General features: G+C 34.1%; 2 protein-coding genes, 2 long non-coding RNA genes and 1 pseudogene across 7 annotated transcripts; 1 reads left to right on the forward strand and 4 right to left on the reverse strand.

Annotated features, from left to right (window-relative positions):
* Positions 1-1,797: 1,797 nt before the first annotated feature.
* LOC105121228 (pentatricopeptide repeat-containing protein At2g03380, mitochondrial-like) lies at positions 1,798-4,654 on the forward strand (annotated as a pseudogene).
* A 402-nt stretch (positions 4,655-5,056) lies between these two features.
* Positions 5,057-7,883, reverse strand: LOC105121239 (Tetratricopeptide repeat (TPR)-like superfamily protein). The gene has a single exon (XM_011019799.1). The coding sequence runs from the start codon at positions 7,438-7,440 to the stop codon at positions 5,203-5,205; it is 2,238 nt and encodes a 745-aa protein (XP_011018101.1). The 5' UTR covers positions 7,441-7,883; the 3' UTR covers positions 5,057-5,202.
* Positions 7,884-7,951: 68 nt separating this feature from the next.
* Positions 7,952-8,447, reverse strand: LOC105121249 (uncharacterized). The gene is made up of 2 exons (XR_841523.1): positions 8,222-8,447; positions 7,952-8,138 (listed from the first exon to the last, which is right to left on the reverse strand). It is a non-coding gene; the product is annotated as an uncharacterized LOC105121249 (long non-coding RNA).
* A 602-nt stretch (positions 8,448-9,049) lies between these two features.
* Positions 9,050-9,842, reverse strand: LOC105121270 (uncharacterized). Its single transcript, XR_841526.1, has 3 exons — positions 9,533-9,842; positions 9,252-9,424; positions 9,050-9,164 (listed from the first exon to the last, which is right to left on the reverse strand). It is a non-coding gene; the product is annotated as an uncharacterized LOC105121270 (long non-coding RNA).
* Positions 9,843-11,459: 1,617 nt separating this feature from the next.
* LOC105121253 (protein GDAP2 homolog) lies at positions 11,460-18,309 on the reverse strand. Of its 4 annotated transcripts, XR_841524.1 has the most exons (16): positions 18,047-18,308; positions 17,120-17,551; positions 16,316-16,393; positions 15,917-15,972; positions 15,209-15,328; positions 15,041-15,111; positions 14,630-14,723; positions 14,183-14,386; positions 13,651-13,902; positions 13,223-13,331; positions 13,005-13,072; positions 12,261-12,330; positions 12,111-12,185; positions 11,940-12,031; positions 11,660-11,795; positions 11,460-11,598 (listed from the first exon to the last, which is right to left on the reverse strand). XR_841524.1 is itself a non-coding variant. In XM_011019839.1 (15 exons), exons 2-15 carry the CDS (start codon positions 17,438-17,440, stop codon positions 11,720-11,722), a joined length of 1,677 nt encoding a protein of 558 aa, XP_011018141.1. In that variant the 5' UTR covers positions 17,441-17,551; positions 18,047-18,309; the 3' UTR covers positions 11,461-11,719. The 4 variants fall into 4 exon arrangements, 3 of the variants coding, with proteins under 3 accessions (XP_011018141.1, XP_011018133.1, XP_011018121.1); XM_011019839.1 differs by having other exon boundaries at positions 11,461-11,795; positions 11,940-12,022; positions 18,047-18,309; XM_011019831.1 differs by having other exon boundaries at positions 11,461-11,795; positions 17,120-17,488.
* Positions 18,310-21,885: the final 3,576 nt, after the last annotated feature.

Consider the following 21,885-nt stretch of genomic DNA (forward strand, 5'->3'; position numbering starts at 1 on the left):
AAAATAAAAAAAAAAATGAGTCAATTGAGTTAATCCGCTAAACTTGTAATACGAGTCATGAGATCGAGATAACTTCTTAAAAAGTAAATCAAAATAAATTATGAAGCTTAATTCATGATCAACTAATATTGAAAGATGAAGTTGAAAAAAAATTCAATTAAAAAAGATAAAAAAAACTCGAGTTAATTAATTTACAATGTTAAACTTTTGACGCTGTTTATAAGACTGAGCTAATTGTGTACAAAGTAAACCACAATAAAATTATGAAGCTTAATTTTTCATAAACCAAATATTAAAGTATGAGATTAGAAAAAAAATAGATTTAGAAAAATAAAAAATCAAAGACAAAGAAAAAATATATTATTGAAATGAATAATATTTTGTAAGATGGTGCATAATAGAGGCACCACACCACCTCTTTTAGTTTATTGTTAGTAACTAGACTATTTTATTTGCACTACGTTGCAAGTTAAATCAATTTTTTTGATGTAAAAAATATTTAGATATTGCTAACATATTTTTTGATATAAAAAAAATTATTTGTGGGGGTTGATCTTATATAACACGGTGAACTTAATGAGTTGAAAAACAATCCAGGTAATCATCAAAAATTTAAATTAAATTAAAGATAATATTTTTTTAATATTGAGATGAAAACATATTAGATTAAGCTAGATTTATCTGGATTAACTTATTAAATATACAACCCATATTAAGGGATTAAGACCCCTTAAAAAATAAATCAAAATAAATTATAAAATTTAATTTCTCATAAGTTTCGTACTGAAAGATAAAATTGATAAAAAAAAATTAAGAAACAAACAACTCGATTAAACTTAGATTAACCTGCAAAACTCATAACTAAGGTTATGTAACCGAGTTAACTCATATAAAATAAATCAAAATAAATTATATAATTTAATTTCTAATCGACTTAGTGTTAATGAATTAAATTGAAAAAAAAATTCAATGAAACAAAAAAATACAAAAAAAAAATCAATTTAGGTTAACCTATCAAATTCTTTATTTAGATAACAAAACTATAGTAATTTTATAAAAAACAAACTAAAAAAATTTATGAAGCATGATTCAAAATCAAGCAAATATTAAAAATAAAAAATAAAAAAGTTAACTAAAAAATAAAAAAACTTCAATTAACCCATAACATCCATAATTTGCTCCTTAGATGAAGGAAGAACAAACCTATTGAAGAATGAAAAAATAAAAATAAATTCCAAGTAAACAGTTATTTGCGAGATGGTTAAAAGTAAAATTCCTCGATGTCTGTTAATTTTCACCAAAACTCCTTTCCTTTTCCACTTATATATATATATATATATATATATATATATAAAGGACAAGAAAAGGACAGACAGGTAGGAGCAGCAGCACTCGAAAGTGATTCGTATCGTCATGCAGAAAAACCAAAAGCCATGCAGAAAAACCAAAACACACCCTACTTTCGAGTGCTGCTGCTCCTGCCTGTCTGTCCTTTTCGAGTGCTGCTGCTCCTACTTTGTTCCTTGTTTGATAAGAGAGCTCGCATTGCATTCCTTCCTGCCCCCTTGTGTTTTTGTTTATGTATTCTTTATTCCACTTATTTCTCTCTTAATTGTCTTATTGCAACGAGATCCTCTCCACTCATATCCTTCGTTTTATATTATTAGTATTAAAACTTAAAATATTATTTCTCCTTTTTACCACCCTTCACGAGGTAAGGCCACGGGCCAAAAAAAGAAAAGGAAACATTTGACAATTGAAGACGTTCCATGTTGACTCGACTTTTGGGCATTATCTATATATATATTTCCCTATTTTCGTCTCAAAATTCCCAGTTCTCTCTCTTTTTCGAACATAGATTTTTCATCTACCACCAGTTTGGTGCTTGATCTTACTGCCTTTCTCCCCGACTAAGGACTGGGCCTATCGACTCTGACATTTACTCCATGAATGATTTAGTCAGTCCTCTGCTTAAAAGTATAACAACTGGGTCACAACTGCAGATAGTCGTGCCATAGTGGCTCAATATTTCACTTAGTTGAGATAAGATCCCTTGTGCGAGGTCTCATCTAATCCAAACTCGTAGCTATAAAACAAAAATGGTGAAACTAATCTCTCTTTTTCAAAAACAAGCATATCTGCAAAAAAACAAAGCTTTCTACCTTGAATGGAGAAATCTCTCCTCTATGCACACCATCAACTGCTCTTACAGTTAGAACACCCACCTGATGTACACCACCAAGACATGCCTCTGCCCCCAATACCCTACAACTTCTTCCAAAACCATCCTTTTGCCTTCTGGGTCTCCGCGAAAACATCGATACTCTCATGGAAATGCACGCTTGCCTCATTGTTCAGGCCCTCACTCGGGCTCTTTCTCGCAGCACCAAATTAATTAAATCTTATGGTTCTTTTGGTCGTGTTGATTTTGCACGCTTATTGTTTGACTCAATACCAGACCCGGGTTTTCTTCGTGGAAAGCGATGGTCAGATGGTATTTTTTGAACAAAGTGTTTTGAGAGATTATTAGGTTCTATAATCGCATGAGAATGTGCTTAAAAGATTCTCATGATGTTGTTTTTTCCCATGTTTAAAAGGCCTGTAAGGAAAGTACACTACCAAATTGTCAAGTTAAGGAATCCTGATAGTTCTGTGTCGACTGGTCTTGTTGATATGAATGCCAAGTGTGGAGACATTGACTGTTCTTGTGCCGTGTTTGATGGAAATGTGGTTACTTGGAGCTTCATGGTTGCTGGCTATGTACGGAAAAATTGTGCTTAAGAAGGGTTAGTTTTATTTAATAGAATGAGAGAGGAGTTGATTGAAGCAAATCCAATTACACTATGGAGCTTAGTTACTGCATGTAAAAAGCTAGGAGCTTTGCATCAAGGGAAGTGGCTTCATGGATACTTGATTAAATGTGTTTTTGAACTCGGTTCTTACTTGGTGACAACCCTTCTAGACGTGTATGCAAAGTGTGGAATCATTAGAGATGCGAGGTCTGTATTTGATGAGCTGTGTGATATTGATCTCATCTCGTGGACAGCTATGATCGTCGGGCGCACCCAGAAAGGCTGTTCCGTGGAGACTTTGAAGTTGTTCATGCATAAGGAATGCGCCAGTGTCTTGCCTAATGACGTTACCGTTGCAAGTGTGTTTTCAGCATGTTCACAGTCAGTTCATGGTCTGAGTATTAAAAGCGTGGGCCACGGGAGCCTATTGTCACAAACTCTTTGGTGGATTCTTATGCTAAATGCCAAATTAATTGATATGCTCGTTTTATATTTGGGACAGTTTCAGATAGGAATGTGGTTGTCTGGAATTCCATTATTTCTGGGCTTTATCAGAATGGTTCTGCATACAAAACCCTTGAACTGTTTCGCCAAATGAGGACGGGATCTGTTTTACCTGATGCAGTCTCGCTAGTTAGTGTCTTGTCAGCCTGTGCTTCTCTTAGTGTTCTCCAAGTCGGTTCTTCTTTTCATGCTTCCACAGTAAAGAGGGGTCTATTATCCTATCATGTTTATGTTGGCACTGCACTTTTGACCTTTTATGCCAACTGTGGGAATGTTGAATCTGCTCGTATTATTTTTGACGATATGGGCAAGAAAAGCACTGTCACATGGAGTGCAATGATTTGTGACTACGAAATTCAGGGGGGTGTTCGTGGATCCCAGTCAATTTTCGGTGATATGTTGAAGGCAGAGTTGAAACCCAACGAAGAGATAGATCTTCACATCCATCTTATAGGCATGTAGCCATACAGGGACGGTTGGGGAAGGGTGGCAGCTTTTCAGTACATGTCAGGATTACAAGTGCTTACAATGAAACATTATACATGCTTGGTTGACCTGTAGCTCGTGCTGGCAAGCCTGAGGAAGCCTTGGGCTTCATTCCGAAAATGCCAGTTCAACCAGATGCTAGTCTGTTTGGAGCATTTCCTCATGGATGTGGACTACATTCAAGGTTTGATCTTGGAGAGGTAGCAATCAAGAGGATGCTAGAGCTCCAAACTGGTGAAGCTTGTTACATTGTGCTAATTTGCAGTCTGTATGCTTCGGATGAAAGATGGAGTCAGGTCGAGCAGGTACGGGAGTTGATGAAACAGAAAGGCTTGATGAAAACTTCTGATTGTAGCCTGATGGAGATGGATGGTGACCACTTCTCCTTTTCTACAGTTGCTTCCCTTGCACAGGCCATGCATCGATGCCATGATGTACATGGAATTGCACTGAAATAAATAGAGCTTTGACATCTTAAAGATGATTGAAGATGGTCATTGGGGAAATGCTTGACGATGAGATCTATGTTGATCGTTTCTTGTCTCTCGAGCATTGAGCTGGAGCTGCATGATGAATGCGGACAATTACGTATGGTGCATTCACAGGAAATCTTTCTGTGGTCTTGTTGTATCATTGATGTGATGATTTTACTACTTCCGGTTCTTCAAACATGGCCATCAAGAATTTTGATGGGTTACCTTTGCTGTAAGAAATAAGAGAAAAGGTAAATACACAACTACCAAACCGAGGGGTCAAGTCTCCTTGGATATGCGTTACATATTTGGTACGAGTTTTGCGAGTTTAATTAAACAGATTTTCTTTTGATGAATGTAATCAAAGATTGAAAATTATATATACACAGTTTTACTACGTAGCTGGTTTTCTTGGTCAATCATTGGCTGCTGTTGTTTTTTCTTACTATGATCCACAATATCGAGACCATCCTTTACAGCATTGATCCACATTTGACTTAGACAGGGAATGAGGTCATTGTTGGTGGGATGTCACCATAGAAGTTAAGTGATTAATTATTGATTATGTAATTTACCAAGCCTATTTAATTCCTGCCAGGGCAATTTTCTTTGCTTAGATTTCACCACTTTGCCAGAAAGGCAATACAAATACAGAAAAGTAAAAAAGACAAATAAAGATGGTGACGAAAAGTTTGAACTAGAGAATTATAAAGTTGATTCTGATTTTTTATTTTTTTTTTGGCATTTCGGAAGTCTATTAAGAGAAGAGTAAATTGCAGGACGCATGTGCAGATATTTTTCTAGATTAAATTGTAAACATTTTCATATTCTCTCAAGTATGGGCATCATAAAAGATACTCTTTCATGGGAATTTTCATCTCAAGGAAAAAACGAAATTCACTGCAGGTATAGGGAGATCAAATTCACATCATTGCTTTTTAGTCAAGTTAAATTGCACTGTACCCAGGAACCTTCTTATAGCCTGAACGCTCCATAATACCTCTGGTCTTCTCACGAGCAGCCCAGTTTCCGATTTCTGCGTAGATATTAGATAACAAGGAATAATGCCCGGTATCACTTGTCCTGATCTTCAAGAGATCTTTTTCAATTCCTGGGATCATGTCCATCCTCTGGTGAATTCGACACCCATTAAGTAAATTACCCAAAACACTAGCATCTGCAGGAAATGGCATTGAGTTGATTATTTTGTAGGCTCCGTTGACATCACCAGCACGGCTCAGAAGGTCAACCATACAAGCAAAGTGTTCTGAGTTCGGTTCAACGCCAAAATCTCTCATCAGGTCAAAATAGAACTTTCCTTGTTCCACAGATCCTGAATGACTACATGCTGATAGGATATTCATGAAGGTAATATGATTTGGTTTTATTCCCAATTCTACCATTTGATTGAAGAAAGTGATTGCAGAATCAAGACGACCATGCATTCCATATCCAGAAATCATCGCACTCCATGACACCACACTCTTTTCTGACATGCTATGAAAAACACCTTCGGCTGTTCGAAGATCTCCGCACTTTGCATACATATCAGTTAGAGCAGTTTCTATGTAAAGATCCTTCTCTACACCATACATAATGAGTTTGTGGTGAAGCCATTTTCCCTTTTCAAGACATACCATGTCTGCGCAAGCTTGAATTGCACTTAAGAAGACCACATCAGTTATTTTAAGACAATTGCGGTACATTTGATCAACGAGATGAATTGCCTCTATCGAATTACCACTCTGAACGAACCCGGAAATAATAGAATTCCATGCCACACTACTATTTTGTTTAATATCATTAAATATCATGTGTGCTGAATCTGAGAAACCACACCTCGAGTACATGCCAATTAGAGCATTCTTGACATACTCACCCAAAATGCATCGTTTGATGGCATAACCATGTATCTGACGCCCAAGCTGTAATGAACCCACATTTCCACAAGCTGATATCGCACTTGACAGGCTAAAAAAATCCAGCATTAGTCCTCGTTTTTGCATCTGCACAAATAATACCAGTGCTTCCTCGAACAACCCTTGCCTAGCATTTATCGATAAGAGTGTGTTCCATGACACAACATTTCTCTCCCCAATTGCATGAAGAACCTTCTCACAATAGCCTAGTTTACCACATCCAGCATATAATTCAATTAACACTGGCCCTAGACAGTCATCTTGGAATGTCATACCTTTCTTCAATGCATAACAATGAATTAATTTCCCTTCTCTAAGCCAGCTTAACCCATAACAAGATTTAAGAACTCCCATTATGGTAATCACATTCGGCTCCACTTTCAACTCTAGCATCTTCACAAAAATCTCAAAGGCTTCTTTAAACCAACCGCTTCGATTATAACAGTAAATCATTGAAGTCCACGAAATCAAAGTCTTACTGGCCATATTTACAAAAATCCTCTCAGCACTATACAAATCATCACATGAACTATACATCTCAATAAGGGAATTATCCAACGCCTCACAAGTGTCAACTCTCCTCCTAACGATATAACCATGTATGGACTTAGCTAACTTCAAAATGCCCAGTTTAGAACAAGCCTCAGTGACACTTAACATTATAACCCAGTCCAATTTAACACGTTCATTTACCAACAACCTAAACATCTCCAACGCTTCATTTGCCTCTCCCTTATCAACATAAATAGAAATAATCGAACTCCACGAAACCAAATCTCTAACCGGAATATCATCAAACACCTTCCTTGCATCGGTTAAGCACCCTAATTCTCCATACAAACCCAGAAGTGAAGTCTCAATAAAAGGATCATTATCAAACCCACATTTAATTATCCTCCCGTGAACTTTTGCACCAATAAACATGTCCCCAAAACCAGCACAAGCTCTCAAAACTGAAGGAAATACGAAATGAGTAATTTGAGCTTCATTGCATAACATCTTGTTGTAGAGGAGAATGGCTTCTTCAAATGCGTGAGACCAGACATGGCATTTTATAAGGACACCCCGCATGAAAGAATCAGGGTTTTGATAGGTTTCAAAGACAAGTGTTGAGGATTTAATGGAACCCATTTGAGCATAGGACTCGATGAGTTTGGTGGAGGCTTGGGCGGTGTTGGAGAGATTAGTGACTAAAAGGTGGGCATGGAGTTGGTTTAATTGTCTTAAGGTTTTGCAGGACCTGAAAAGGGGCATGTAGCGTGTCATTCTGCTTCTTTGTTAATAAGCAGACACAACATTGTCGATTTTGTAAGAAGTGATGCAGAAGTTAGAAGCCCGATCAAGTAGCAAATAATGATTGGTTATCTGGGCCACGACAGAAAGGGTGCTCTCCCGCTATGAAATCAGTGGAACAAGAAAGCAGAAAGCAGAAAGCAGATTGATTAAGCGAAAAGCAAGTTCTGGAATCAAAATATTGTATAGCTTAGATTTGGACCGTTCATAAATCATGCTATTATTTCTTCAACAGACAACAAGCGGCAGCAAAAAAGTTTATTATATATAGTACCTGTAGTTTATTGAAATTGATTAATTAGTATTTATATTATAAAAATAATTAATTTTGCCATTTGACATCATTGACCATCTTCGATATGGTAATCTTTTTATTTGAAAATTACCTTTTTTTCAAATCAGATTTTCCCAATATCTTTTTCTCCTTTTTTGCACTCTATTTTTTTATAAGTAAAAAATAAATTTATTAGAAAATAATATATAATTGACAGAAAGACCAAGTTACAAGCATATTAAAAAAAAATAAAAAAACATAGTTTGTTAAACTACAAGGATTAGCTAACTAGTTGTGTTAAACTACAAGGACTAAGTCGTAATTAAGTCTAGTTTGGTTCTGAACGAATAAGAACACAAGAACAACATGTTTCTCCTCTCTAATGTCTACGAAGAACCTGAACCTCAAGGAACAAGACGAGGCAGGGAAAAGAGTATGAGCCATACACAAGTTATTATGCCATATTGCTAACAGCCTAACACATGATCTAAATCAAATCAAATCCGAAATTTCCAGCAAAACAAGTGAAGATAGCGCCATCAAATCATACATGACTGAGATAGATTGAAAAATTCCACAAGCTTTTCAGCCCCATGCCTCCAATCTCTAAATCACGGGGACCAGAAGGCACCACTCGCCTGCTTAAGCACGCCACCATCGTCGTTTATGGTGTCGTTTTTGGTATTTATATGGTAATAGTTTTTAAAAATATTTTTTATTTAAAAATATATTGAAATAATATAATTTTTTAATTTTTTTAATATCATTATATTAAAATAAAACTAATAATATTTAAAAATATCTTAAAACAATATAAAAACATAAAACAAATTAATTTAAAATAATAAATAAATAAATAATTTCAATTTTTTTCAAATATCCTTTTATAACACAAACACATATAATCAATATTGATCAACCGGCGCTTCATGACTGACGAGGCCTGTTGTGCATGTCACGCAGCTGCTTGATTAAGATAAACGATGTATTGGGATGATCAAACCTTTCCTGCACATTGATCATATGCCTCAAAATAATCAAGTAAAAAAAGCCAGGGGCATGCTTCATTTTTTAAGCGACAACTTGACTTCCATATCCGGTTTCTCAGGAGCAACCAAATTTTCCTCAGGAACTACTGAGACGTCAGGGAAAGAAAAGCTAGCTTGCAGCTATGGAAGTTTGCTATAAGGCCAAGATCCACACTAGAATCATGGAAACATAAAAAAGAGTGAAGTACGAATTGTTGACACATCGCAACAGGATAAGCAACTCCTAATCTTTTATATTTGCACTTTGATTCTTCTCGCGTAAGAGACTCTATACGGCTGCGGCTGTAGAATTCATTTACCGAGTCCAGAATTATAACATTCAGTTCCAAGGATGTGCTCCCATGGCATAAACGCAATCTCTACAGATTCTTTTTCTGCATATACAATGCAACTGAACCTCATAAAGGAAGTGAAAACAGATGAAAGATTTAAATGATGGTGTGGAAGCCAAGCTTACATACCAAAAATTTTGTGCCTCACTTTCTGCCCTAAACAAAATGCATACTGTGCATTTTCATATGCCAGAGCTCCAGCAGATGCAGCAAAAGACTCTGCTTCCAGTTTTGAAACTTGATCTCGTAATCCAGCTGCCACTGCATAATTCTTGTTCGCAATTGCATTCTGGACATCCGCACTGCAAGTAAAGAAGCGGAAGCAGTCTAAACATATTCTAGTTGAGCCAGTAAAATGCAGCATAAGAAATCCCACAAAAAAGTGGGGCATAGAAAAATGTGGGACTCACCGTAGTTGCTTGATGCTTGTAGCTTTATCTCGAGCTTCACTCTTTGAACATGATCCCCTCTTCGCTTCATGCAGCCTAATGACCTAAGCATCAACCTTCCAAGAAGCGAACTCATTCAACACGCTGCAAATTCATTTTATAACTTAATTTACCAACTAGCTTATTCTCCATGGACACCTGTATGTATCATAGTTAGGCAAGCGAGCACAATTTCACCGCGTTAAACTATGACCCAAAAGCTGCTTACAAAGACTCGATACTAGAGAAAAATAAAAAGTTCCTGTACAATACACGATGAATTTCAGTCAAATGTCACACTGTTCCACATTCAAAGCATAATGCAAATTCCATAACATCAACCAAGAAAAGCTTGTGAGCACTACAAAACACCAAAAACTAGGGGACACAACAAAATGCTTCACTGTTTTATAAAAATCTAAACCAAAAGACTGCCAGTAAACCTAAACTCGAGCGGCCAAATCTAGCTGAAAAAAGAAAATCAGGATATCTTCATTCGAACTCTCGCCACGTTCAGAGCTTGCGTCCACCTCCTGTGTTAAAAAGCCATCCAGCTTCAACCCTTACATTTCTTCATCTAAATATGTTGGGATTACCCATAGAGTGCAACCCTTGGAACACACGGCTGCAAAGGGCAATGGCTATCAATCCCAGAAACAACATGGGTTTTCCTCAATAGATTGAAAAATGCCTCCACTGCGGTACAATCGTCTGCGTTGAGGATTATGCGTGTGGAGTGTGATCCTCTGCGGTATGCAGACACGTGCAATGATTGTGGTAAGGGCTTTATGCGGTGTGACTGAGCTAGTTTTTATTTTCATTTTTGCCCATCTCCAAACGATTAAATCTCATATCTTCTGTTTATTTATATATATCAAATAAAATAAATAAATAAAATTCATATTTCTTCAAGAACTGGCTTGGACAGTATTGTTCCCGTTTCTCCATCAATTATTTTTCTTGCTCCTAAAACGATGAAGATTTATAAATATGTTGAGTGGATGGTATATCATTTTCTTTTCATTTTCATTTGACAAAAATAAAATAAAAATATTAGCCCATAAATGAGCTAGGCCCAAAAAATTTCAGCTTCTAAACACGTCTCCATGGGCCATAGCAAGATTACTAGGAAACAACTCATAAAGATCCCTCCATGGGCTGAATGTCCTCAGTTCATCTAGATTTGGAACCGGATCCTCAGGTGGAGCTTGGGCCTTCAGCTTATAATGTTTTTTTATTTTTCCCTGAACAGAAGCCTGTGATCTTCGGGTTCCATCCTCTTCGCAGTGAAATTTCGATCTCAGTGTAAAAGAAAGCATGATTTACTTTCGAATTTGTTCAATATCACCACATCATTTGATTTTTCCATATTGATTTAAATTGTTTTTTTAAATTTAGCTTAAAGAACAAAGGCATGTTCATGTTTGTTAGCAACGATGTTTATCTTAAATTGGAAGTTATAGTAAAATTAAGTAAGAAATTTACTTTGGATCAAAAATTAAAAACAACAATTGACTTCACGATTCGAATTTCTACTCTTTGCTCTTTTTAAAAGAAAACATAAAATAAAATTCTTTGAATGTTTTGTTTTACCAAACACAAACCTTTATTTTTTTTCATAAGCTATTTTGCGTTTTAAATTAATTAGTAGTCATAGATACACCATGTCAAACTGGCTCTCTTTTGCCCTTAAAAATACATTTAAACCTAGAGTGCCGACTCTAGGTTTAAACATGTTTGTATTTGAAATTTTTTTAACTTTTTTATGTTGATAATAAAAAATATTATTTTAATATACTTTCAAATAGAAAATACTTTAAAAAATAAAAGGTAAAAAAATCTCAAACATTACCGGTAACTCGCCCACCTTCCACAGCAGCTTACGTACATTTTATAGAGAAGCATCCAAGGATAATAAGGGACAAGCTAGCTTTTATTTCCACTGTCAAAAGCAATCATTCATTGCTCAACAAATAAAATAAACAAATGAGATGCTATTGATACATGTTTCAACACCAGATGCAACCCCGATTAAAAGAGAAAGAAAAACCGCTACAATTTGTACAAAGGCAACATCAAATGCACCTTCGGAGGGGGGCGGGAAGAAAATTAAAGAAACCACAATCTGACTTGCAAAATCACGTGATGAAACTGCATCTCTGATGATGCCTACGGTCGATGATACACATATTTTGTTCTGGGGTCCACAATAAGACCCTTTCCTCCATTCACTTCTAAATCGTGCCTGCATCCATCACATCAACAGTTTATAAGAAACTTCGTTTGTCCACTCCATCCTTGCAACCATACACCATTATCAGGATATGCAACGATCAACACAAACAGACGGCAAAGGGATATGGATTGTATGAGAAGTAGAAAACTCAACTGGAAAACAAAGTCAGGGATGGTCAGCTGCTCACGAGGTACATATCTGAACAGCTGCACAAGCCGATCAACATACACCACTTTCTTCCAGGTCTAGGAGTCAAATTCAAGCAGTAAACTTGCAAAATAGATTCAGATTTCAATTGACAAAAACTCAAATAAAAATGCATACCACATTATCAACAAATACTTGCAACGCAAAAATTGTGGCCTTCAGGTGAAAATTTGGGTGAAGAACATATATCGCCTACAAAGTAGATGAGGGAGTCAGATCTAAGAAAACAAATATATGCATTTACAGAGATGAACATATATAGCATACATGCAGATTTCGCTGGTGTTTCCGAGTGAGTATTTGTTGTAATCTTCGCATCCATCCCAAGTCTGGTTGACTGTTTATCAAAGAGGCAGGCACGTATAAAATGAGGAAAGCTGACAGTTTCAGAAAGATGAACTTCAAAAAAAAGATTATAAACCAGCCCAGACAAACAACACCATTCCCATAAACTTGAAAACAAAATAACAGGTGGAATAACAAAGCTCCGGTCAATACCCCATTTGTACGGAGAACAAACATCAAGAGTCATATGATTATCCTATGACAGAGAAAATCCTGATCAAATTCTCCATAAAGGTACCAGTATGTGACCAAGACAAGGATGGTGGGCAATTCCCACAATGCAAGTAGAAACTCAAATAAAGAACTTGAAAATTCCTGATCTATCCAAATCCTAATTGAAAATTCCTAAGCTTTCCGAATCCAAATTCCTGATTCCAAGAATATAATTCTGGTCAAATTCTCCATAAAGGTACCTCTTTGTGAGCACGTCTGGTGACAAACAATCACCATAATCAGGGAAAAGGATAAAAAAAAAAAAAAAAAAAAGGCCAAAGGCAATCCCACATTTAGAGCAAATGAGGAGGGGAAAAAAAATCAGCATTGAGCAGAAATATCATTGACAAATGTTTCAATTCTCCCACGTGAGCACCAAATCATCTATTGTAAAGACAAAATTTCAAGAAAACGGAAGTGTGTAGTTTAGAAAGTCAAACATGCAATACTTACACTTGCAAAGAGGCTGCAGAGTGGAAATACACAATCGTATAAGGCTTCTGTATTAAGGGCTCAAATTCCTGCAATTTAACAACCCAGATAATAATAGGCCAAATCAACAGCGAAGTCAAGAAAATCATAACAGGATAAGAATAAGGATATCTGAAGACAGCATTGTCCAAGATCAAGAAGCTGATAAGTGAGAATAATAAAGCTAGAAAATGAACTACCTTTACCACATGAAGCACAAATCTCTCTAGATCAAGACATCGCAGCAACAAATGCGCTCCCACTACCACCATCACAGGACGGCCCTCACTGTCTACCCCACCACGGTAACTAAAGTAGCAAGAAAAGATCTAAATTCAATTATATGCAATCTGAGATCATAAACACTAAGCATTAGTGAAAATGATAGGTGCTGTACAATGAAGGAAATGCAATTCATGCAAAAGGTTATGTAGCCAGGTGGACTAATTCATACTGAGAAGATCTGAATGTAGAGGCTGCAAAAAGATAATTCAGAGCCATAACCAATGAACATTACACCAATCATATTGATTCAACAGGAATCAAATGAGGCAATGCAAAGTTTGCCTTTAAAAGAAAAGGAATTAAAACCTAAAGCGCATGCAAATGAAGATGTACAGATGCTTACACAATTTTCATCTCTGCTATTTCAGAAAGATTAAGAGAATTTGCTTTGGCTAGGTATCTTGAATGAAGAGAATATTCTTCAGCAGCTGACAATGGAGGGCCTCCAAGATCACCGAATCCAAGCATTTTGGCACAATTCCATCCACTCCATGCTTGAGCAGTCTTTTCCCATTGCTCCTTGCGTCTCTGATCTGGATCCTTAATTACAGACATGAAGGCAGGATCCAAATATGAATCCAAGTATGATGAATTCCTGTAAAATGAAACGATTGATTAGACGAGCATGTGTGTGTGTCATATTCAAAGAACCACTGTATGAGATTAACTCTTCAAGAAAGAGCATATTCTTTTTGAGAAAATCCTGAGCATTAGCCATTGTACTGCTCATTCCATTTAAACACAAATATTCAAAATTGAAAATAGTAAGAAATAAAGTGTAGTGATCTGAACTGAAAAATGACCATCTTAAACAAGAGAAAACAAAACAAAACAAAAAAGAATGTTTAATTTATATTGCAATTAAGTCAACTAACCTTCGTACCAAGCCAACATCAATGACAGGAAGTTCCGCTGGAGGTTGGGAAGGTCTCGGAATATTTTTCTTGGGCAAAGGCTTTATTCTGATTTTGCGTTCATCTATTATCGTCTCACCATTCTCGTCCCCAACATCAGCAGGAAGTTTTGAGATGGCCACCTCTTCTTCATGTTTATCTCGAGGAAAGTACAGTGGGAGCAATCTACAGTGGAAAATGGTAAAAGGAACAATGACCACAGTTGATAGAATTCTTACAAAGTAGTGGTTACATAAGAAAAATATAACAAATGTGACATGTCTCAACTGAGGCATCGTTATTTTATTTAAAGAAATGACAAAATGTGCATCTTGCCCTAACTAGTTTGGGCTATAGCTCAAATTCAGTTGGGTTGCAGCTATTTGTGCATCTCTAAGGTAACAGAAAGGAACATAAATATAGAAGCACCTTTTATATATTTCAGTATCAGTTAATGTGGTGGTACAAAAAACAACAGCTGTAATCTTATTTTTCTGCTTCTCAAGGAAACGCCGGACGGTCCCTGAACAAAACCAAACAGGAAATCAATTAGATGACAATGAATCACATAAGCAACATTTGGCTCTCCAAACACAGACAATATCAGAAATACACACAAAAATTTTATAGAGGTGGGAATAAATGAATGAGTTTATGTGCATGAAGCGCAAGTTATTGTGTTATTCCAGCAAAACAACATAAATTCTCTCTGATAGCTCAAATGGATAGACATTATTAATTTACTAACAATAAGAAAAAAATTCCCCGGGTTGATATTAACATGCACATTAAGCATTAGAGAGCTAGACAAAGAGCTGCAGTGAAAGGAAAATTTCTCACTTATAGCCACATGAGCGGCTGGTTCACGCGGATAATTTTTAGACTCCGTATATATACAGCCCATAGCGATGCTGCATTTGTATGTCAAGTTAAAGCTAGCTCAGTGTTTTTAAAAATCATAAAAGCACAATAAATGAACAGAAGACCAGCAAATAATGGAGTTACAACCTTTGAAGCCCATTCTCAATGAGAAGCTCTAGGCAAGAGCGGTAGCAGTGACTCAAAGCATTCTCTGCAGCAGTATGATATTTCATTGCGTATTTGGGACCAACAGTATGGATAACTCTCCTGCCATGATATTAAGCAAAACATTAGCTTCTATTTCAAATAACAAAAAATATATAAATTAGAACTACCAAAAAGAGAACCTGATGTAATCCAACAGATAAGTTGGAAGGATTCAACAACTACAGACAAAACATTAAGGACAAGAAATGGAAAGCAATTTAAAGAAAATATATATTGATATTGCAGAGTGTGCAATATATAAATATGGTAAATATGAGTCATCAAGCATGACTTTTGAAGAAGGAACACAAGCTTAGACTGAAACAACAATCAATCTGGAGAAGCTATTGTTAATTCTCCAGTATAACTGGTCCCCCACTATAACACAGCGTTCATTTATCTTGACTCATTCCGTGAATAAGAAACAAACACTAATGAAATGACACAGATGCAATCCGTCTGAATAAAACAACAACCAACGAGAAAAGAGCACACTAAAGCATACAAGCAATATACCAAATTTCTCCATTGTCAATTCTTGAATCAAGGGCAGGTTAGAGAAATGGAACACAGGATAATAAATTTTTGTGATGTAATGCAAAAATAAATTAATGCTTCATATCAAGTAGAACATGCCAGCATGCATACCTAGCCGGAAGGTCATATGCATTAGTAACTTTTGCCATCCCTGTTCGACATCCACCCTGACCACACACAAATGCATGTCAAGTCAGTCCCACTCTTGTATTTTCTTACCTACATAAAAATGACCTAATAATCAAACAAGCTAACTTTAGCAACTAAAAGTGTTTTGAACATATCTAGATTTGCCCCAGTGTATGAAAACAGATTTACTGCAGTAAAATTTGCATTGTTTATCAACTATCTTTGCATGATAAGAGCTTGTGTGTGTGTGTGCGGGCGGGCGGGCGTGGTGTATGGATCATTAAAAATCCCTGTAACTGGTGCTCATAAACATGACATATAATCTCCACATCAAATGAAAATATTCAAATATTAGCAGCTGGCAACCAATTGACACCATACCAGTGTTGTGCATTCTTCTGCAAGACCAGGTCCAGCTGCTGCATGCAGACCAGGGCTGCTGTGTGCCTCGTCCAGTAACTATAAACCATCAATTAGAAGGAAATTAGAGATGATATAAGTGAATTGCTGGTTCCTTGGTTTTCATGTTTGAAAGCTCGATGCAATTAGAAAAAGGGTTTGAAATGCTACAGCAATGCAATTTACTAAGGATCTTCATGCTGGAGCACAAAGATTAGTGATGGATGCACCAAGAGGAGAAGGTGAATTGGCTTGGTGCTCCCTTTAAGCATAGAGTCAAAAACAACTTCTCAACATCAGCAGCAAGCATATAACTCATAGAACAAGTGCATCCACTGAGGACAAAGATAAAACAATTATGGTGCTCTAAAGTGTCGTATTATATCAGGTGCAATGTGAGCTTAAAAGATTTTCCATGATCCAAAAAAGAGAGTTCACATCCCTTAAAATCTGAATATGAGCCCCACAACCAAACCACGGAAAAAATATTCAGGTTGCAGGTTCTAAAATTCAGATGTCATTGTAGAACATGTGGAAGCTGTTGGTTCAAAGTCTCATATTATATCAGGTTCACCAAAAACCAAACTCCACTAACAAATAGCTATCCAAACCTGCTGCAAATGTAGCAAAAAGTTTCTTCAGACATTCCACTTTCTAACCATAGATGTCAAATCTAGATAACCATAGATCACTTGGGTAGAAAAGGTAAAAAGTCAAAATCATCAGTTCCAAGGATAGCACTGCTCATGCAGTTCAACCAAATAAAGGGGAGTACCCAACATTCACCTCATTTGTAGAATTCACAACAGCATCCACCTCAAGATTCCAAGGGTTGCCCCTCCATAAGTATATCTTTGAGTTGATCTCATGATCAACTGGGAACCTCGATACCATCCCACAGGTACTGCTTTCCCCCTCAGAAGGTGACGTTAAAGGATCAGGGAAAAACGGATTTGTAAATGAAGGGTCCTCATTATCATAACCGAACGAAGATCTACTCTCAGCATCACTCCATCGCGGAACTTGATCCAAAGTCACAACTGAATCCCCATTGTCAGTGGGCGATCCACCTCGGGTTGTTACAGCCGCAGGCACACGTTGGTACATTTTCTGTGGCTACTGATTAAATTCTCAGTTTCTGAAGTTGTTGGGCTCCTGAAACCAACAACCACCTACTAAAAATTTTTGTTTACAAAATCACACTAATGGAATAATTCCCTGAAACAGGAAAACGCAAAATCAAACTCAAAATCCAAATCCAAATCATAAAACGCAAAATCAAACTCAAAATCCAAATCATCACATCACATATACAGATAAATGAAAATAAGATCAGAAATTCCTATCAAAACTAAAAAAAAATAGACCTAATCACATTTTGCTCTACATTTTAAGCAGTTAAATTCCTTTTAAAAAAAGTCTGCTATAAAAGCTGAAGCTTGCGACCCAATTACACAATTCGTAGTAATATTACTCGTAGGTAATAGAACAGCAGAAAATCCTCAATTTCTATCCATCCAATTCAACGCTTGATCAAATCAATTAATAGCAGCAAACAGCTAAAAACAAAGAAGAATTTTAATGACACCTTCAGTCAAGTTTTGTGCTTTGAAAACCTAATTTTTTAATTCCGCGACGAAAAATGAGTAAAATAATCGATTTTATAAAGAAAATCTGAGGGAAATAAATCTGAAAGAAGAGAATTTTACGTACCTTTTAGGGATTGGTCATGGTATTTAATTTTTATTTATTGAGTTCATCAATCATCTGGTGCTGTGTTTTTTTTTATTATTATTTTAAGAAATTGGATGGGAATTAGGATTGCTGGCTGCCTGCCTTGATGAGCTTACAACATGCAGAGCTCATCTGGCCAGACAGACAACGAATCGGAGGTAAAAAAGGAAATTTTCTTATCATTTGTCAAATTTTAAAATCACTCCTTCATCTTCCTCTCAATTCCATTTAAGGCCATCCATTTTGGGTCAGCTTCCGATATTTGCAAGTAAGAATACTCTTATAAATTAAAATTAAAAGAAACTCTTTAATTTAAAGAAACTCTAGCACACGTAGAGGAACACTGTGGATTCGCAAATCCACGGTGTTTTTTCTACTTCATTCCTTGCAGTACAAAATTGATGCCTTGGAATAGGATAGGATGTTTTTGTCTTTTTATATGGACACAAAAATATTGGTGACGTAATTTTTTTTTAACAGTGAAATTACTAAAATAATTGTTTGAACTTTTTTTTGTTCGGTAGCTTTATCATAATTTCCTTTATAAATGAACAGTAAAAATACCCTTTAATAATTTAGAAAAAAACAGTGTCAAGTGATTTTAAAACTTCCTTCCAATGTGTTTTTATCTTTCCATCTTGATTTTCTAGGATGGATTTTTTTATTACTATTTTAAAAAATAATTATTTATACATGATAAGTACTTGACAGCAATTAAATATTATCTATATTTTTTAAAAGATATATATGGTGTGGTAGTATTTATTTTTTAAAATATTTTTATTTAAAATTTTATTAAAAAAAATATTTTTAAAAAATATTTTTAACATTAATATATTAAAATGATATAAAAATATTAATAATATATTAATTTTAAAAAAATAAATAAAAAACATTACACTTGTGGTTGTGTGCCGCCGCATTCTACGGTCCAGTGTCATCATCTTTTTAGAAGTGCTGTCACATTCTATTCCTCATGGTGCGATGCAGTAAGATGAAGAAGTTTTTTTTATTCTTTTAAAAGTTTTTTAAAAAATACCTTTTTCTTTTTCTTTTTCTTTTTCTTTTTCTTTGTAAGAAGTGTCGAGCAAAAGAATACTCGGAATCATTCATTTATTTGTATCAATTCAATAAATATGCTCCTTTAAAAATATTCTGGTCAAAATTTATCTTGTATTTATAAAATCCAAGGTAATTTAATTTAATTAGACAAGATTACATTGAATTATAAAATCAATCCTCGCTAAGATTTGGGAAGTTCCTAACCATTCAAAAATTATCACATTTAAAAAAATTAAATTTTCTTAAGAATATAAATAATTTTCTCCAATACTCGTTCATCAAACCTTTTAAAACACTTACTAGAATGAATTTTTGAATTAAAAAATTGAAATGTTTAAGGAATGAGAAATTCAAAATACTAACATAGATTATTTTAAAATGTTTATTTATTAAATTTTGGGATATTTTTAAGAAATCAAAATATATATATATATATAAATTATAATCATTTAAAATATTTAATAAATAATATTTTTAAGAAATCAAAATATATATATATAAATTATAATAATTTAAAATATTTAATAAATAAAAATAAAATAATAAAATTCTCATCAATTAAGATTTATGAAATAAGAATAAAAAAGTTTTGAAAATTCCTTAATGGAGGCAAGTAACACCATTAAACACGACCGAGCTTTTAATGACTTACTTCTTTTTATCTCAGCCAAAGGCCCAGCCATGAAAGAAAACTATTTACACATCCTCACTAGTCCAATCCTCCTCACTCCATTATAGAGTTGGACTGCTTGCTTGACCCACTATACACCATCGTGGGTTAATTTTTTTTATTAAATATATTAATTAAATCTACAGTAAAAAATTAATAAAGAAAAGGGTTTAAAAATAGCAAAAAAAAACTAAAAGCATCAATCATTAACTAAATAAAAAATAATATTAATGAACTAAATTAAATAAAAAATATTAATTAAAATAAAAAAACCTATAAGAAGAAAAAAATAAAAAAATAAATTAATTAGGTTAACCCATCAAATCAAAGATTAGTATCATAAAAATTTAATAACTAAATAGAAGAAAATTAATATTAATAAAATAAATTAAAAAATAATTTTAAAACAAACATCAATTTTTTCACTGCGAACTGCACTGTTTAGTCTATAATGAAAGACATAAAAAGAAAAAAGAGCAAAAAAAATTAAAGGCATCAACATTTTCATCATAGACTGCATGCAACATTGAAAAAAAAATTGAAAGAAAAATTAATAAAAAAAAGAAAAAAATTAAATCAACTGGGTTAGCCTATCAAGTAAAGTTAACTCGTCAAACATGAAATTTGTGTCATAAAAGTATAATAACTAAATATAAAAAAATTAATATTAATGAGATTAATAAAAAAAACACAGAGAGGAAAAAACATAAAGGAGGAACAAAAACTAATGAAAAAAAATGAATCTGATGAGTCAACTAGATTAACCCATTAAATCTGTTATCCGTATCATGAAACCTATTAATTAGATAGAAAAATTTCATGCCAAGAAACTAAATTAAAAATAATAATTTAAAAAAAAAACTAAATGTATTAGCTTTTTCATTGTGGACTGCACAGTGCAGTCCACTATGAAAAGCTTAAAAAGGAAAAAAAAAAGAGAGGCATATATCACGAATTAATTTTCTCCTTGCATAAAAAATATCAAAAAATACTAAAATTTAAGAATGCTAGGTCTTTTGTAAAGATATACCAAAAGGTATCAGATCTAACTGTAATGTTTGACCAACGAGTAATATTTATAATATTAATAATAATATTAAACTTACATGACTAAAGTTTAAGTGAGTTTGATTGCGACACCAAACCAAAGAACCTTGAATGTGAGTCTGACTGTGAGGTTGTGTTATAAAAGTGTGATAATTAAATAGATTAATTTAAAAGAAAAAATCTACAGGAAAAAAAACTAAGGAAAAAAAAATCTGAATTAATTAGGTCAACTCTTCAAACCAGGTTAACTTGTCAAACCTAGAATTTTATTTGATAACTAAATAGAAAAAAAATTAACGGGTTAACCCATAATTAACTGGGTTAATATGTCAAACTAGGTTAACTCATCAAACTTGATATACATATCATGAAAGCCTGATAACTAAATATAAAGAAATTTAACAAACTAAACTAGACCAAAAAAAATAATGAAAAAAAAAACAAAAAAAACTGTTTTATATTATGTTAATCTGTCAAATTCGAGATCCGTACTATAAAAATCTAATAACTAAATAAAAAAACTAAATTAAAAAAATATTTCATTAAAAAAACAAAAAATAAAGAGACAACCTAACCTTTATACTATAGACTATACTATACAATTTATAGTAAAAAACTAATCATTATTTTAGTTATGGTTAATAATAACTGCAACCTCTACAAAAAAATATGTCGACATGGCTTAGAGTAGCACCAAAATTGTCAAACCACCTGCAATACTTTTACAATTAAACACTACCATAAAAAAAACAAATACCATAAAAAGTAAATAATTTATAGTGAAAAAAACTATAATTATTAAACTCCACCCGATTAAGTAAATTAACTTGGTTATAGATTGATTTAAAGTTCGATATGGATCAATTTTTTTTCAAATCATTCTAAAAATTAATTTAATTTGATCGTGTGAAATTTGTTGAGTCGATATTGTTTTGGGTAAATTTTTTTTAAAAATTAAATAACATTGCTGTAGAATAGAAATGGATTGACACATAGATCAACAAATTAATCCAATAACTTTACTATATATATATATATA

This window comes from Populus euphratica, unplaced genomic scaffold (assembly GCF_000495115.2).
Source record: "Populus euphratica unplaced genomic scaffold, PopEup_1.0 scaffold1.1, whole genome shotgun sequence".
NCBI classification, from domain to species: Eukaryota; Viridiplantae; Streptophyta; class Magnoliopsida; order Malpighiales; family Salicaceae; genus Populus; species Populus euphratica.